Source organism: Mangifera indica, chromosome 1, assembly GCF_011075055.1.
Source record: "Mangifera indica cultivar Alphonso chromosome 1, CATAS_Mindica_2.1, whole genome shotgun sequence".
In the NCBI taxonomy this organism is placed as follows: domain Eukaryota; kingdom Viridiplantae; phylum Streptophyta; class Magnoliopsida; order Sapindales; family Anacardiaceae; genus Mangifera; species Mangifera indica.
This window is the reverse complement of record NC_058137.1, coordinates 7,798,670-7,815,407: the sequence shown is the minus strand read 5'-3', so window position 1 is coordinate 7,815,407 and position 16,738 is coordinate 7,798,670. Positions and strand designations below refer to the sequence as shown.

The 16,738-nt window shown below is 34.1% G+C and overlaps 2 protein-coding genes across 2 annotated transcripts; both read left to right on the top strand.

Annotated features, from left to right (window-relative positions):
* The first annotated feature begins 3,545 nt into the window (after positions 1-3,545).
* Positions 3,546-6,469, top strand: LOC123192452 (G2/mitotic-specific cyclin-2-like). Its single transcript, XM_044605016.1, has 10 exons — positions 3,546-3,790; positions 3,886-4,018; positions 4,134-4,190; positions 4,431-4,626; positions 4,700-4,825; positions 5,076-5,165; positions 5,296-5,517; positions 5,597-5,695; positions 5,785-5,963; positions 6,058-6,469. Exons 1-10 carry the CDS (start codon positions 3,727-3,729, stop codon positions 6,200-6,202), a joined length of 1,311 nt encoding a protein of 436 aa, XP_044460951.1. The 5' UTR covers positions 3,546-3,726; the 3' UTR covers positions 6,203-6,469.
* Positions 6,470-6,873: 404 nt separating this feature from the next.
* LOC123192448 (phosphoserine aminotransferase 1, chloroplastic-like) lies at positions 6,874-9,593 on the top strand. Its single transcript, XM_044605004.1, has 2 exons — positions 6,874-8,357; positions 9,340-9,593. Exon 1 carries the CDS (start codon positions 7,057-7,059, stop codon positions 8,335-8,337), a length of 1,281 nt encoding a protein of 426 aa, XP_044460939.1. The 5' UTR covers positions 6,874-7,056; the 3' UTR covers positions 8,338-8,357; positions 9,340-9,593.
* The last annotated feature ends 7,145 nt before the right edge of the window (positions 9,594-16,738 follow it).

Here is a 16,738-nt window from a genome sequence, read left to right as displayed (position 1 = left end):
CCAATTTAGTTGTATCTTCTTGTATTATTATTATTTTTCCATTTCTTCATTGGTTGGTTTAGTTTTAAGGCCAAAAGATTATTTCTCACCCAAAGTATGTTGTTTTCTCAAGTTTTCCTCGTTAACTTTGAAAATCTTATTTACCCACCTATGAACAGTTAAAATTAACGGAACTCCAACCCTTTAAAATTTTATCTCTTCCCCCCCTAACCCCTAAAAACTAACCATTTTCCCCTAGGTCAAGTTTTAAAAAATAGCATTCCCCCCCCTAGGGTTTAGTTTTCAATCCTCAGTACCAAATCCGACTCCATCGCCGACGACAAAACTTTCTTGATGCATCATTATGCTCCAACAGTCTCTCTTCCCTCCATTGGAACGTTGGTCAGTTGAGATCTAAACTGAAAAGTCGAAGAGCTTCATCGAGAGATGAAGCTCTTCAACTTTCCAGCCTAGATCTCGACTAACCGACATTCTAAAGAAGGGAAGAGAGACCGTCAGAATATCGTGATGTCTCTGGAAAGCTTCTTCATCTACGATGACACCAAATTTGACATCGGATATTGAAAACTAAACCTTAGGAGGGAATGCTATTTTTTAAAACTTGGTCTAAGGGAAAATTATTAGTTTTTAGGGGTTAGAGGGAAAAAAGAGATAAAATTTTAATTTATTTTTAATATTATAGATAAAATAATGATTTTGCCTTTTAAACCATTAATTTTAATAGCCCTTGAGTGGGTAAATGAGATTTTCAAAGTTAACAAGTGAAAATTTGAGATAACAACATACTTTGGATGGGAAATAGCCCTTTGGCCTAGTTTTAATTGTTTTTCTAGTTTGTTGTTGTAAGAAGTATAAATTCACCTTTCACTATTGATTGAAATCAAACAAGAATTTTTTGAATCCGCATTTTTGTTTCAACCTTATCTTTAGGTACTGCTGGAAATGACATCATTTGCTAAGGGTTCAAACAAGTCATGCTTGACTCGCGAGCTAAGCATGACTATAATTCGGCTTTGGACTCAGATTCCTTTTTTTTTTTAACTTCCTAGCTTGTGCTTGGGTTCGTGTTTGTAGTCTCGAGCTCGTGCTCGGGCTCTTTTGAGTTAAACTCGTTTCGAACTCAAACAAGTTCGCTTCGAATTCAACCCTAGATTGTTTGGTTTATAAATAATAAAATATTTTAGTAATTTTCTATTATTAATGGTGATATAACATATATCTCAATTTTAGATATTAAAAGGTTACTAAAGTAATCTTGATTTTTTTATAATTATATTTTTATTTATTAATTTTTTGAGAAAAAATAATTTCATTTTCTATTAATATAACGAATAATATAAAAAATATTTTAAAATAATTATACTCAAAGAAATTTAAGAAAAATAACATACTAGTATTTTTTTATAAGTAATACTATGTACACAACTTTATGCATAAACAACGATATATTATTAATATAAGCATACTAGTCATACCATGAAAAAAGATAGTAAGCGATTGAACAAAAAATTTACATATACTTATCACAATATCACCTCTACAAGAAAAGTTCGAGTACCACAGGAATGTCAAGCCATCAAGACTATTTCGAAGGTCCCTTAAAAGGCTCTCCACTCTTAGCCTAATCTCAACATCAAAGACGTAAGTGTCCATTTCATATTATTCCTTGAATGGAGTATAGATCGTGACATAAGCCAAGAGTTGAGCTTCATGTCCACCCATTAATATAATTAGCTTAAGGAGAGATTTCATCACTCCTACATTGGGAAAGCCATCACAACACGAAACACCTTCATGCACCTATAAAGGGTGCATACTATCATTTGCTATAACAAAAAACAACATATTTATGTGATCTCGTGTTCTATATATGAAAACAACAACGGAAATATAAAAATAACAATATTGAGATCATTATCAAAAATAGATATTTACACGACGTGAGATTTATTCGTGAAAAATTATTTTGAAAACACTTGTCTGATGATAAATAGAGACTCTTTGATTTGACAAAAAATCAGATTATTGTTCAAGAAATATAGAAAACATAGTCTAACACTTCTTAACTTTGAATAAAGTATATAAATAAATTAATAACCTTCTAAATTTTTTTTAAAAAGACCTCTAATAATTTTCAAAATTTTGTTTATCCTTGATTTTATAACAAAGTTACCTTTATTTATAAAAAGAGAGGGAGAAAAAGCGATAGTGAAAAAAATAAAAATAAAAGTTTTTTTATATAATTTAAATTTTTAAAACGTTATTTTTAATTTTTTTTAATTTAAAATTATATAATAATTTTAAAAAATAAATATTGCTTACTAGTATGGTTTCTTTATGAAAAAGTGTTTTTGGAAAAACGTAAATTACTCCTATTCTTTAAAAAATGTCATCCACAATTTCTCAAATCTAGACCCTCTATATTTCATTGTAATGTTTCCATATTCACCAACTCTACATTTACTGTCCTTTTGTATATTTTTACAGTATCATAAAATAAAATTGAATACCCATGTTAAGATGGTAATAACAAAAGGGGTTTATATAAAAAATTTAAAAATAATAAAGAAAAAGCCAATAAATAATGATTTATTTATCAATAAAATTATATATACATATTTTTTTTATATATAATTTGAATATATAGATGATGTGTTATCATATTATTGAATAATTTAGAATTAAAGATAAAGTTACATTCAAGTATATGATAACACATCATCATTTGTATATTTAAATTATATATAAAAAATATATGTATGTTATTTATTTATTTATTAAAATAAGGCCAAAAGCCTATTTTCCACCCAAGTTTAGATGCTTTCTCAAAGTTACACCTGTGAGATTTGAAAAGTCAAAAATCTCATGTATCTATTTAAAAACTGAGTTAATGTTAAGGGTAAAACGGTAATTTAATAAAAAATTTTAAAAACTAAAATTTTATTACTTTGCCTCCTTTAGTTTAAAAACTCACAATTCTCCTCCACCCAAAGTTTGAAAAAAATCAATATTTCTCTCTTAGGGTTTGCAAACCATCATCAGAGATGAAGAACTTCGTTGTTTTTGACAATGATTTGTAAACTCTAAGAGAAAAATGTTGATTTTTCAAACTTTAGATATACATAATTGTAAAATTTTTAAACTAAAAGGGATAAAAAAATAATTGAGATTTTAAATATAGGATAAAAGTTTTAGTTTTTCAAATCTCACTTAGACTTGAATGGGAAATAGACCTTTCACCAAAAAAAAATCCGAAAATTGTCCAAAAGTAACAGGGGAGCCAGATCCAGCTGAACCTACAAAAGAGCGCACCTCACAAACTGTTAAAAGCCAACCGAACCAAATCCACGCATCAATCTTTTGTTCGCACAAAATCGATTGTATTAATTTTGAAATCTGATGCGGCACCCCACATGCCAACCGAGGTGACCGTTGTACTCAAAGTCATTGCCTCAGATCCAACGGTCACATTTCACTAGCCGTTGAATTTAAAAAAATAAAAATAAAAAGAAAGAATCAAAGCCAGACAAGAGCCCATTGTTTTCCCCCCTTTTTATTCTTTCTACCGTGTTGCTACTTTTTTTAGTAGCTTCATTTGTCTTGAGCTCTCTTTAAATGTTTTTAGTGTAGATAGATTTTAGGGCATTTTTCTTTCTTGAAGGTGGGAGTTTAGGGTTGGAGTTAGTAGTTGGTTGTAGGGTTCTGATTGTTTTCCTGAAAACAAAAATGAACAAAATGGTTCCATCTGACGAAAACAATCTTAGCATTACTAAACCCACTAATGTTCAAGGTAAAATTAGGGAAGTTTATATTGATTTTTGTGTGTTATGAGATTGAAAGATTCCATCTTCTAACATTGGTTCTTTTTTTTTTTTTTTTTTAAAGGGGGATTGGAGATGGGTGGAAGAAAGTTTGGCCAGGAGATTAAGCACAACAGAAGAGCTTTGAGTGTTATTAATCAGAATTTAGTGGGAGCTCAAGCTTACCCTTGTGTTGTTAACAAGAGAGGCTTGTCAGGGTAATCAATTTACTTAAGAATTTAATCAATACGCTTTGATCTCTTTGTTGGTTGTCACTTTCTGTTCACTTAAAATTGCAAGTAAATTTAGTTGGTGTTTGTTTTTTTGTCTCAGAAAGGATGCAATCTGTGAAAAAAAGGCGCTTGACCGAGTGCATCGACCCATTACAAGGTTAGATTTTGCCTCTTTAGTTTTCTATTTGCCTTTTGTCTAGTGAGAAAAGGTAGGAAAAGGAAAGAAATTTAAATTTTGAAACTTGTATCTTGCTTTGCTTACTGGAGAACAAACGAAACATAACCCTCTTTAAAAATTGTGTCTGTAATGCTCGTCAGTGAATGAATTTAGGTTTTAATCTTTCGTAACAAATCATATTTGCTTATTGCTTTATTTTTTTACGCTGTTACTGTTCAGAAAGTTTGCTGCTCAGATGGCACGCCCACAAGAGTCAGTGCAAGAACCTAAGAAGCCCAAGACTTCAGCGGAAAACACAAATGAATTTGGGGATTGTATATTCATAGATGTGGAGGAGAACAAGCCAGCTTTAGATCAACCAGAACCAATGTTTCTAGAAGAAACAGAAGCAAGCCCGAATGAAATGGATCAGATGGTAGCCATTTAACTTTATTATTGAAACAACTTTTAATAAATTAACCATAACTTGTTTGCTAAACATTCACCAGGAGGAGGTTGAAATGGAGGACATAAATGAAGAGCCTATTGTGGACATTGATGGTTGTGATGCAAAGAACCCATTAGCAGTTGTTGAATATGTTGAAGATTTGTATGCATATTATAGAAAAATGGAGGTCAGTAGCTAATTGCTTATGCTTGAATTTTGAACTTACAGATGATAAGCAACATCTCATCTAATGTTATCATTGTTTTATATTTCTATCCACAAATGGGATGCATTTATGTCAAATGCCTTAACCTATTACCTGTCAAATTTAATTTGTATCCTATGTAAGCAACAAGGACTATTGGGACATTTGTTTCTTATTTTGGGTGCAAATTCAATACCTAACAAGGACTATTGAATCCACTCAATCTATGCAGTGTGTTAGTTGTGTCTCACCAGACTACATGGTGCAACAAATTGACATTAACGAGAGGATGAGGGCTATACTGGTAGACTGGCTTATAGAGGTATTGACTCACTCTCAACTTAACCAATGCCTAAATGGTAATTGGGATTATGGTTCAAACATCTAATGGAATGCTGTTCAAACTCACAATAAATTCTTAACTATTTTATGTCCCTTGTTCAACTCTGCAGGTGCACGACAAGTTTGATCTCATGCACGAGACATTGTTTCTTACCATTAATCTCATTGACAGATTTCTATCCCAGCAAACAGTAGTTAGAAAGAAGCTTCAATTGGTTGGTTTAGTTGCTATGCTTTTAGCTTGTAAGTACGAGGAGGTTTCTGTACCAGTCGTTGGGGATTTAATTCTTATATCAGATAAAGCTTACAATAGGAAAGAAGTTCTTGAAATGGTAATGTTCTTCACCATTGACAGCTCCCCAGCATAGAAAGCAAATTGTTGAACACTAATTTTTTTTCACAAACATGCAGGAATCCTTGATGCTTAACACATTGCAATTTAACATGTCAGTCCCAACACCTTATGTTTTCATCCGAAGGTTCCTTAAGGCTGCTCAGTCTGACAATAAGGTTGGTACAAGTAGTAATGTTTCTTCCAAATCTTTGTGGATGTTTTATCTTTGCATTGTTATATTGACAAAACTATAAAATGAAAACAGATGGAGATGCTCTCCTTCTTCTTAGTCGAGCTATCACTTGTGGAATGCGAGATGCTCAAGTTCCCACCATCCTTGTTGGCAGCTGCTGCTATCTATGCAGCTCAGTGTACTGTTTTCGGCTTCAAGCAATGGAGTAAGACATGTCAGTGGCATAGCGGCTACTCAGAAGATCAACTATTGTGAGTCATCTCTTTTCTTTATTAAGTAAAATAAAATAAAAATCCAGGCAAAGGTAGAACTGAAGCTCATCCATTGCTTCCTTTTCCGTGACAGAGAATGTGTAAGACTTATGATCCGGTTCCACCAGAGAGCAGCAACAGGGAAACTCACTGGTGTACACAGGAAGTACAGCACATCTAAGTTTGGATACACAGCAAAATCAGAACCAGCACATTTTATGTTGGGGACTCAGCTATAACATGAAATAATGTATAGCTACTAACTTTTACTTGATTGGGTTCGAGGTGAAGGACAAAGAGAGAAAATAACAAAGCAACTAGAGTTGCATCTGGGAAAATTTATACTCTTGGATTTGGTTGGCCTGCATCCCCAGTTGCTGTTTATAGCTTTTTTTACAGCCACTGTTGTTTCATATGTTCTAATTGAACAAATTGTAACTTTTGAATCATGTTCCCTTCAAACAATAAATTTTATTTAATGATCATCTTACAATAATTTTTAGTTATTTCTATGAAACATAATAATGATTTATAAGCAACAAACAGATACTGACTGTTTTCCAAAAAGGCTACTTTTTATATATTCTTTTTAATAGCAACAGTAAATCATATTTTGAAAAATAAAATAGTTAAAGATAATGTGGTAATTTGGGTGTAAGAAAGTGTTATTTTATATTATTAAGGGGCGAAAAAAGTTTTTGAGTGAAACCTTAGGTGGGAACATGTGATTTGCTCTATCACATTTTATTTGAAAATTAATATTAATTCTTCAAAAAACACAAAATACAAAATTGATTTACACATTTTCTAAAGCAAGATGTAGAAATCATTAGATCAAATTAATTACATTAACCACTTCAAAAGAGAAGCCTCAGAATTTTCAAAGAAACTAAATTTTTATGGAAGTTCCAAGAAGATTTTGATTAATCTCAGCTGTCAACCCCAAATAAGAACAGTTACAAGCCAAGTTTGAAACGGCACCGTTTTCTCCAATAAGCATCTCACCAACCTCACGGTGCGTCTCCCTCGCCATAAAAACTCACCAGGATTCAGATCTCACTGACATCAAAACAGCAAAGCTCTCCGGTTCGATATGTCGTCCATTACTTCATCACCAAACTCTTTCTTCCTCAAAAGCGCAAATCTCAAAACCAACAACTTCACACAATCTCCAAACCTCAAACTCACTTATCCCCCCAAAGCCAGACCCGTTTCTTTCACTTGCTCTTCTTCAGCCACGCAAACTCAAACCCAGCCCTCCACTCAGATCCATGCCGAGCAGCCCGACCGTGTCTACAACTTCGCTGCCGGTCCCGCCACCCTGCCCGAAAAAGTCTTGCTAAAGGCGCAAGCGGAGCTCTACAACTGGCACGGCTGCGGCATGAGCGTGATGGAAATGAGTCATAGAGGTAAGGAGTTTAAATCAATTATTGAAAAAGCTGAGTCGGATCTAAGAACCCTTTTGAATATCCCGGAAGAATATTCCGTTTTGTTCTTACAAGGCGGCGCCACGACGCAGTTCGCGGCGGTGCCCTTGAATTTGTGTACACCCGATGACTCGGTGGACTATTTGGTAACCGGGTCGTGGGGTGATAAAGCGGTCAAAGAAGCACAAAAGTATTGTAAAACTAATGTTATTTGGTCTGGGAAAGCTGAGAAGTATACAAAGATTCCAGCTTTTGAGGCTTTGGAACAGAACCCAGATGCTAAGTATTTGCATATTTGTGCTAATGAAACTATTCATGGAGTTGAGTTTAAGGATTATCCAGCACCAAAGAATAAAACAGGGCTTCTTGTTGCTGATATGTCTTCAAATTTTTGTTCTAAGCCTGTTGATGTTTCAAAGTTTGGTGTTATATATGCTGGAGCCCAGAAAAATGTAGGGCCATCTGGGGTTACAATTGTGATTATCAGGAAGGATTTGATTGCCAGTGCACAAAAAACGACTCCAATAATGCTGGATTATAAGATTCACAATGAGAACAATTCACTTTACAATACACCTCCTTGTTATTGCATTTACATGTGTGGGTTGGTGTTTGAGTACTTGTTGGAGTTGGGAGGTTTGAAGGAGGTGGAGAAGATGAATGAGAAGAAGGCAAAGCTGTTATATGATGCCATTGATGGGAGCAATGGGTTTTACCGTTGCCCAGTTGAGAAGTCAGTAAGGTCTCTGATGAATGTGCCATTTACTTTGGAGAAATCTGAGTTGGAAGGTGAGTTTGTGAAGGAGGCTGCCAAGGAAAATATGGTGCAATTGAAGGGGCATAGGTCAGTTGGTGGGATGAGAGCTTCTATTTACAATGCTATGCCTTTGGCTGGAGTGGAGAGATTGGTTGCTTTCATGAAGGATTTCCAGGCAAAGCATGCTTGATTTATTCATTGAAATGGCATGTAAGTGAGTCTTTGTCTTGGTAGAAATAATAATAATAATAATATTATTATTATTAATATAAAGGATTTTGGTTTTCTCATTCCATGTTTCATGATTGATGTTTTATATGGGTTTGGTGGGTAGTTGAGTATTTTTATAATTATGTAATTTTCTCATTAGAAAATGAGAAGGAATTTTGAATGGACGGGTTAGTGTACTGTAGTACATTGCAGTCCAATGGTGCAAGAATCTTGTCTCAAGCTTTTGATTATTTCTTGTATTCTAATCGGAATGGTATAGTATCATTACTTGACTTATATCATATGTATATACTTACATATTAAGAAGTCAATCACAATCTTCCATCCATAATATGGGGAAATCACAAGTTTCCACCCCTTTGGATTTTTAAACTACAAATTCCTATTTAAAGCTTATTTCATTAAAGGTTTGTTCAATTTGGATAATATTTTATTACTTAAATAGAGTGTTTTTCAACAACGACATTGGAGGTGATTTTTTTTTCATTATTTTTTTCAAAAGTTTTAGAAAAGAAAAATAATAGTTTTCGTCAGTTTTTTCTCTGGATTTAGAAGTTAGGTAAGTATTTATAATTTAAGAATTTAGTAGTTGACTATATTAAATCACAATTTTTACTTATGTTTGACTGTTTTTATTAATAGAATTTGACAGCATAGCCATTGCATTTAGAGGGATCATAAGGTAACCTTTGATGATTAAGGGGGTGCAAAGGTAAAGTTATTAAACTTACGGGATGAAACTGAACAAGAAAAATAAAACCTGGATAGCCCTTGCTGCCCCAACCATAAGGCAGGTCCCAACTACATGGCAATATGTATACATCCATTGTTGGGTAGCTTTTTTTGTGCATCTGAATTACTCTGAGCAGTTTTGGTTATACTGACACAATTTCACATGTTTCGGAATAAATTTGATTTTTGCATTTAGTTCTTTGAACATAATTTCTTTCACATTCTACACAGACTTGTGAAAAAGTAAAAGAGACAAAACAATAACTTGTCCAGCTTCAAGATTTATTCGAGATAGAGGAGCTGAACAGGGCCAGTCAGCCAAAAATTTCTGCAGCAGGTTGGCGTTTGTCAATCATTCTCATCCAATAAAAGAATTTTCGTTTGGTTATTGTTTAACACACAATGCTATGTGTATGTATAAATATCAATTTAAATACTGATAATGATATGTTATCATATAATTATATTTTGTTTTATCTTTAATTCAAAATTATTCAATCACATTATGATATATTATCATTAATATATAAATTTGCACTTATTATAAATACATATAATTTTATTATAAGTGATAAGACAGACCCTGAAGCATCACTTGCTGGAGGGGGAGGAACATCTGTGAAGGTGCGGTAGGTGGCTTGACACTTCTGCATCTGCATTTGCATAAACGATAAAGCAATAAGCACACAATTAATTTGCCAAGACAAGAATTGATGTCAGAGAAACACCTCACGGGAGTGTTTGATACTTAGAACTTCCCCCTACAATAAGCGAGCCAGATAGTAATCTATTACATGCCATGTCAGTCTGCTTTGCTTATCAAGTTGACCTCTGAGTGTTCTTCAGAAGATTGTGAAATTTAAAAATTCCATCACAATGATATAGCATCGCAACCTTTCTGTTCTTTTCTAGGTGACAAGAAGAATAGTATCACAACTAATAGAAGATACAAAAGAGAGCAAACTAACCACAGAAAGGTGTAGCCTTCCTCAAACCTGAAACAGGTAGTTCACTCCATGAAGAATCACAATGATGCAGCATTGAAACTTTTTCACAAGGCATTGCCACATAATATGCCACAGCAGTAAAAGATTTTGGACCAGCAAATTATTGTCAAAATGGCTGACCCCCAATGTATCATACTGGCAATATCATCTGAATGGGTGGTGAAAATTGAACCATCTAACTCATCTCATTTTGATTCCCACAATCTGCCCTCCAGGGAAAGATGGTTAATATATGGGTATGTTAATAGTGAACATCTGGGCAATCTCACACATTGCTTAGGTATCTGTTGTTCACTTTCTTTTCAGGATGATTATTAGGGCATCAACTTAATACAAACTAAATACAATTCATAATATATGGGTGGCTCTTCCTTCTACTTCTCTTGCTGCATTATGATAGATCAAAATTAGTGCTGACAGATAAGGGAAAATACTGATGAATAATTTATAAAACAGACACCCCCAACTCTATATTTGTAAAGTTAGGGTATGGTTCACTCCTTAATTAGATCATGAACATAAACAAACAAGAATGTAAATTGAGTTTGATTAGAATGTGATGCAAGCTATTCTAGAATTATAGTGACAGGGAAGAAAGAACACACACAAAGAGAATAAGGAAGAATAGAGAGGGAATTCACATGCAAATCTTTTGACTTATTTCTTCAAATTTTTCCAGCGTTTACATATATGTCCTGCCCAATGAATACGTCACCATATTGATTAAATGCCAAATTACAAAATAACCATCTCAACACTTGTTTTATTTAACAACATGACACCATATTGCATAAATTGGAAATCCAACTCTGCGTTAAATTGCATAACAGCTTCCATGCCAACTCAAATGGTTTACTCTGCATCAATTACCCCCTCCCTAACACCCTTGTCCTCAAGGGAAAAAGCTAGGAAGTTCTTACAAAGATCATCTGCAAACTCCTATGTAACAGTCTCTCTAGGTTCACCTTACCACTGTATTAGCAACTTAATAGCAACAACGTTACTAGGACGAACGAGCTTGCAATCCAAAATAGCCTAAGGCACTCTACATGACTTCTGGAAGTGAAGGGAAAAGCAGTTGAAGCAAGAACTCTAGCGTAAGCTGGATGAAGTTGCGAAAAGTGGAAGACATTATAGATTAAGGCATCAGAGGGAAGCTAAAGCTTATAGGCCACTTTCCCGACTAGACCAATTACTAAAAAAGGCCCTAAGTACTTGGGTTGTAGTTTTTGATTATCTTGGTGCATTGTCACTTGTCTATAGGGTTGAAGCTTGACATAAACCATACCCTCGATGTTATACTGCTTATCAATGCGATGCTTATCAGCCATGGTTTTCATACGATGTTGAGCTTTCTTTAAGTTATGTTGAAGAATCCTGATAATATCCTCTCGTAGCCGTAGCATTGTGTCTACCTCTGGAATGAGAGAATCTTTGGAAAATAAGGGAATGTGTAATAGAGTTGGATAGCCCCAGAGAGCCCCAATTGGGGACATTTGAATGCTAGAATGACAGTTGGTATTATACTAGAATTTTATAAAGGAAAGCCAATGATGCTAGGTGTAAGGGAGGTCACCAACCATACGCCTGAGATAACCCTCCAAGCAGCAATTAACCACCTCAATTTGACCATCTGTTTGAGGATGGTATGTTGTAGAATGTTAGAGGCTGACACCCTGCAACCAAAAAAGCTCTTACTAGAATTTGCTAAGGAAGATGGTTTCCTTATCGCTAGTGATAGTGCTAGGATACCTATGGAGTTTATACACATGATTTAGAAAAAGTTGAGTCATCACCTAAATGGAAAAAAGGTGAACAAGACCCATAAAATGAGCATACTTGGTTAGGGGGTCAACAACTACAAAGATGACAATTTGAACTTATGATTTCGACAACTCCTTAAAAAAATTCAAAGTGATATCGACAAAGACACCTTTGGGAATAGGCAACAAATTCAACAATCTCAAGGAAGCCACATTCCCAAGTTTGAATTGTTGACAAACAGAACATCCCTTAATGTAGTTCCTAACATTGTGCCATATTCCTTTCTAGTAAACAACTAACGATAACCGCTTGACAGTTGCAGTTACACTTGAATGCCCTCTTGTTGTAGAGATGAAACAAACACAAGAGCTGATTCTACAACTCAAGAAGACCTACAACTAACTTCCCTTTCTATCGAAGCTGATTATTCTGTCACTCATATTTCTTAAAAGCAGAAGAATCATAAGACTTGGCTACAATGATAACCCATAAGGAAGTGTCTACTTGTCACCCATCCTTGATCTGAGACATCAACTCATCAAATAAAACAACAAAAGTGAGAGTAAAGAGTTAACCACTGTGATATCTAGAAAGGGCATCTGCAACAATGTTCTCTTTTCCCTTCCTGTATTTTATCTCATAGTCATACTGGAGCAGTTTAGCTAACCAAGCTTGCTAGGATGGAGTAATCAACTGCTGCTCAAGCAAATACTTGAGACTTTGATGATCAGTGTGAATAACAAAGTGTTGGTTTCAAATATAGTGTTCTCACTTCTAGATGGCAAAAATAATAACAAGCATTTCTTTCTCGTATGCAGAGAGCAGCTGATTCTTGGGTGATAAAGTTTCACTAACATAAGCAATGAGGTGGTTCATATGAATAAGCACCGCCCTAATTCCTTCGTTAGAAGCATTAACTTCTATTAAAAATTCTTTAGACAAATCAGAGGGGTTAAAACTAGTGTTGTGCTGAGACAAAAATTGAGTTTCTCAAATGAATCTTGAGCTTTGATAGTCCACACAAACACATTTTTTTTAGAAGATCAGTGAGTGGCTTAGTAATAAGGCCATTGTTGTGTATGAAACGTCGATAGTACCTTGAAAGACTAAGAAACCCTCTGAGCTGTTTTAAGGTTCTTAGCATTGGCCATTCCTGGATGGCTAGGATTTTTGCGAGGTTAGTTCTAACACCTTTTCCACTAATAACATAACCGAGATACTCCACTTGAGTGACTCCAAAAGTGTACTTATTGTGTTCAGCATAAAGTTTATTAGCTTTTAGCAGTTATAACATTATTTCCAAATGCAATAGTTGTTCTTCCTTACTCTAACTGTAAACAAGAATGTCATAAAAAAAACAAGCACAAACTTCCGAAGGTGAAGCTTAAAGACTTGATTCATGATGTGCTGGAAGGTAGACGACGCATTGGTAAGGCCGAAAGGCATTACTAAGAACTCGTAATGTCCTTCATGGGTTTTGAAGGTTGTTTTTGCAATTGAGAAAAGGTGCTTTCAGATTTGCCAATATCCAAACTGTAAATCAATTTTTTTAAAAAATGACAACCTTGCCTAATTCATCCAATAATTCTTCAATGAGAGGTCCTTGATTGTAGATTGATTCAATGCACGATAGTCAACACACATATGCCAAATGTCATCTTTCTTTTTTACCAACACGATATGACTCATATAAGGTTGGTGTTATCTCTAACTACCCTCAAATCCAACATTTCTTTAACCATTTTTTCAATAACATCCTTCTGCATGCCACTGTACCTATAAAGGCGTAAGTTTACAAGTTGAAAGTCTTCCTTGACAATAATTATGTGGTCCTAAAACCTTTCTAGTGGCAACCTTATTGACTCAGCAAAAAGTTGGTCATATTTTAACAACAAGTGATGCAATGCCTCCTACTCATGAAAGACTCATTCAGTAACTTGCAACTCAAATAATTGCTCTATATCCTGTATTAGAGAGCCACAGAAATTGCATAGAGACAAGTTGTTGTTGCTTCCTCAGTAGTTTATTTAACCTGTCATTTCTAATCATACACATTCTCACTTCTCTATCTCCTTGCAATTGGTGGTACTAGTTCCTTACCCAAAACTTCATAGTTAACTCTTTGAAGTTCTACACAATATCTCCTAAATTTGATAGCCATTGAACCCCTAAAATGAGATCATAACTTCCTAAAGGCAATATATAAGTATCCACAACAAAGATTTGTCCTTGAATTTTCACCTCCAAACCTTCACAATAAGTATCATAACCTAAATCCTGACCATTCGTCATTGTCACTCTCACTCTAGTGACCTTTTTCAAAAAACATCCTACCTTGCAAGTTGTAGAGGCACTTAAAAAATTATAAGTACTCCCTGAATCAATCAGGATATATAATAGTTGTTTACCATAAATTGTTTTCACTCGCATAATTTTAGATCCTCCAAATCCTTGTAAAGCCTAAAGACTTAATTACATTAACCTCAAGTCTTCAATGACAACCCTAACATCCTTTATTTCCCCACAATCTTCATCCTTTGTCTCTACCTGCAATTACAACACAAAAGTCTGCTTCTTCTTACACTTGTGCCCTGGAACATATCTATCATCACACCAAAAACAGAGGCCTTTGACGCTCTTTTCATCAATAGTTTTGCTAGTAGCTATATTTTGGTTAACATGGGGAATAGGTAGAGGTAAACGAGAAATGTTTGGAGTAGGTAGCAGGCTTAAGTTATTGCTGACTTAAAGTTTGGCCTTCCCTAATGCCAGCCCTAGTGTATAACTCATTAAATTTGTCTAAGTATTGCTATAAGAAACTGACTTGTCTCAAGTTACGCAAATCGACCAAAGGATCATCATACATGTAGTTGCCAAACCGTGCACGCATTACTGTCACGTATTCCTCCCAAGTCATCATCGAATCATCCCTGGTTTTCATTAATCCTTAGTGTCATTGGATGGCACGATCCTCTAGATGCAATGCAACTACATTTACTCGATCCTCACTCAAGGTTTTATCAATATCAAAACAATATTTGACCATAGTAATCCAAGTGTCGAAGTTATTGTCATTAAACCTAGGAAACTCCAGTCGAGTGACCTTTTCCCATGACATTTTGGCTTCTGAGTTCACCTTCAAACTACTTCTTTCATTCTTCTGATTAACTGTCTACGACATCACTTCTATTTGCTACAAACTTAGTCCTCCAATTATCTTCCTAATTTCTTCTATCAAATCCTTCATGAAGTCTTGTTGCCTTTTCTTCGATTCAGATACCAAACTTGCTACCATCTACGTGAGTTCTCGTCGTAGCTCTTGTAAACACGTTCCGTCAGCCATTGCTAGGTCGTGCTCTAATACTAATGATGCAAGTTGTTCTAGAATTACAGTGACAGAGAAGAAAGAACACACACAGAGAGAGAATAAAGAAGAACAGAGAGGGAATTTACACACAAAAGTTTTTACTTATTCCTTTCTAGCGTTTACATATATCTCCCGCCCAATGACTAAATGCCAAATTACAAAATAGTCATCTTAGTTCTTGTTTTATTTAACAGCATGACACCATATTGCATAAATTAGAAATCCAACTTTGCACTAAATTGTATAATAACTTCCATGCCAACTCAAACGATTTACTCTGCATTAGAATGTAAATAAATTCATGCTAGATTTTGTAATCCTCGCATTTTTAATTATAGAATTAAACAGAAATTGACGATTAACACTAAATTCAAATAATTAAATTGGATATGATCTCCTTCAAAGCTTAGAATAACATCAGATCCATTCAATCCAAATTATTTTAAAAGTACTTCAATTAGACAATAAGCTTTAGCTTAGCATCGGAATTAAGAACAAAAAGCTATTGATTAAAAGCTTTGAAGTGTCAAATTTTCAGTTAAAGAGAAGATGATATCACCGGACGGAAATGAGAGGATCTAAAGCTACCAAGTAGGAAACGCAGTAGGCTGAACCAAAAATGTTGTCGTTTCTCTAGAGTTCCCGTTGCCTTGTTCTGCTTGACTGGGCCAACTCTTGCGGACTTCAATTACTTTACGTACAGCACAAGTATCTATTAAGCATAATAATAGCATTTTAATTATTTTTTTCTAACCATTTTCATTAATTTTTACAAAATTACTGAAGGGTATTTTCATCTTTTTAATTATTATAACATGTACAAATATCATTACCAAATACTCTCAGCAAGTGCGGGCACTCTGAACGCTTTGTAAGTATTTGGGAGCTCAATTCGCTAACGAGTAAAAAAGGTAATTTCAATCTAAATTTAAGGATTTTAACTTTTTTTTAATCTTAAATAAGAGAAAATTTTTTAATAAAAAAAAATAGAAATAAAAAAAATCTCTGCAATTGAGAATAGGTTGGAAATGGATATACATGTATTCTCTCCCCGTCTCATCCCTGCCCCGCCACTATCCCTGTTCCTATTTTTATCCGTTTATATTAATATATTTATTTAAAATATTAACATATTTTTATAATTTTAGATTATTTATATTTTTCAAATTTATTTAAGTTTTTATTGTTTATATTAAAATGATTAATATATGATATTTGTGACTTTGAAATAGTAAATTAATTTTAATTTTATTTAATTTTGTTATTTAATATATTTATGTTGTGTTTAAAATATATAATAAGGGGATTTTTTCTTATAAAAAAAAAATAGAAAATTTTTCTTCATAAGAAGGAGATATAGAATCTTTATCATCCCTCTAACGAGAACAAATCAAAAATAAAGATTGATATCTTTTATGAGAATGAAGATGGGGATTGAAATCCCTTCTCCATCCCTCCCCATTGCCATCCCCGCTGGCAACATATAAAGA

Bases quoted from the DNA above. Each gene is read 5' to 3' on its own strand.
- LOC123192452 (XM_044605016.1), top strand. From the start codon at position 3,727: ATGAACAAAATGGTTCCATCTGACGAAAACAATCTTAGCATTACTAAA. The intron at 4,019-4,133 runs GTAATCAATTTA...TTTTTGTCTCAG, and splicing joins AACAAGAGAGGCTTGTCAGG to AAAGGATGCAATCTGTGAAA. The intron at 5,166-5,295 runs GTATTGACTCAC...TCAACTCTGCAG, and splicing joins TGGTAGACTGGCTTATAGAG to GTGCACGACAAGTTTGATCT.
- LOC123192448 (XM_044605004.1), top strand. From the start codon at position 7,057: ATGTCGTCCATTACTTCATCACCAAACTCTTTCTTCCTCAAAAGCGCA.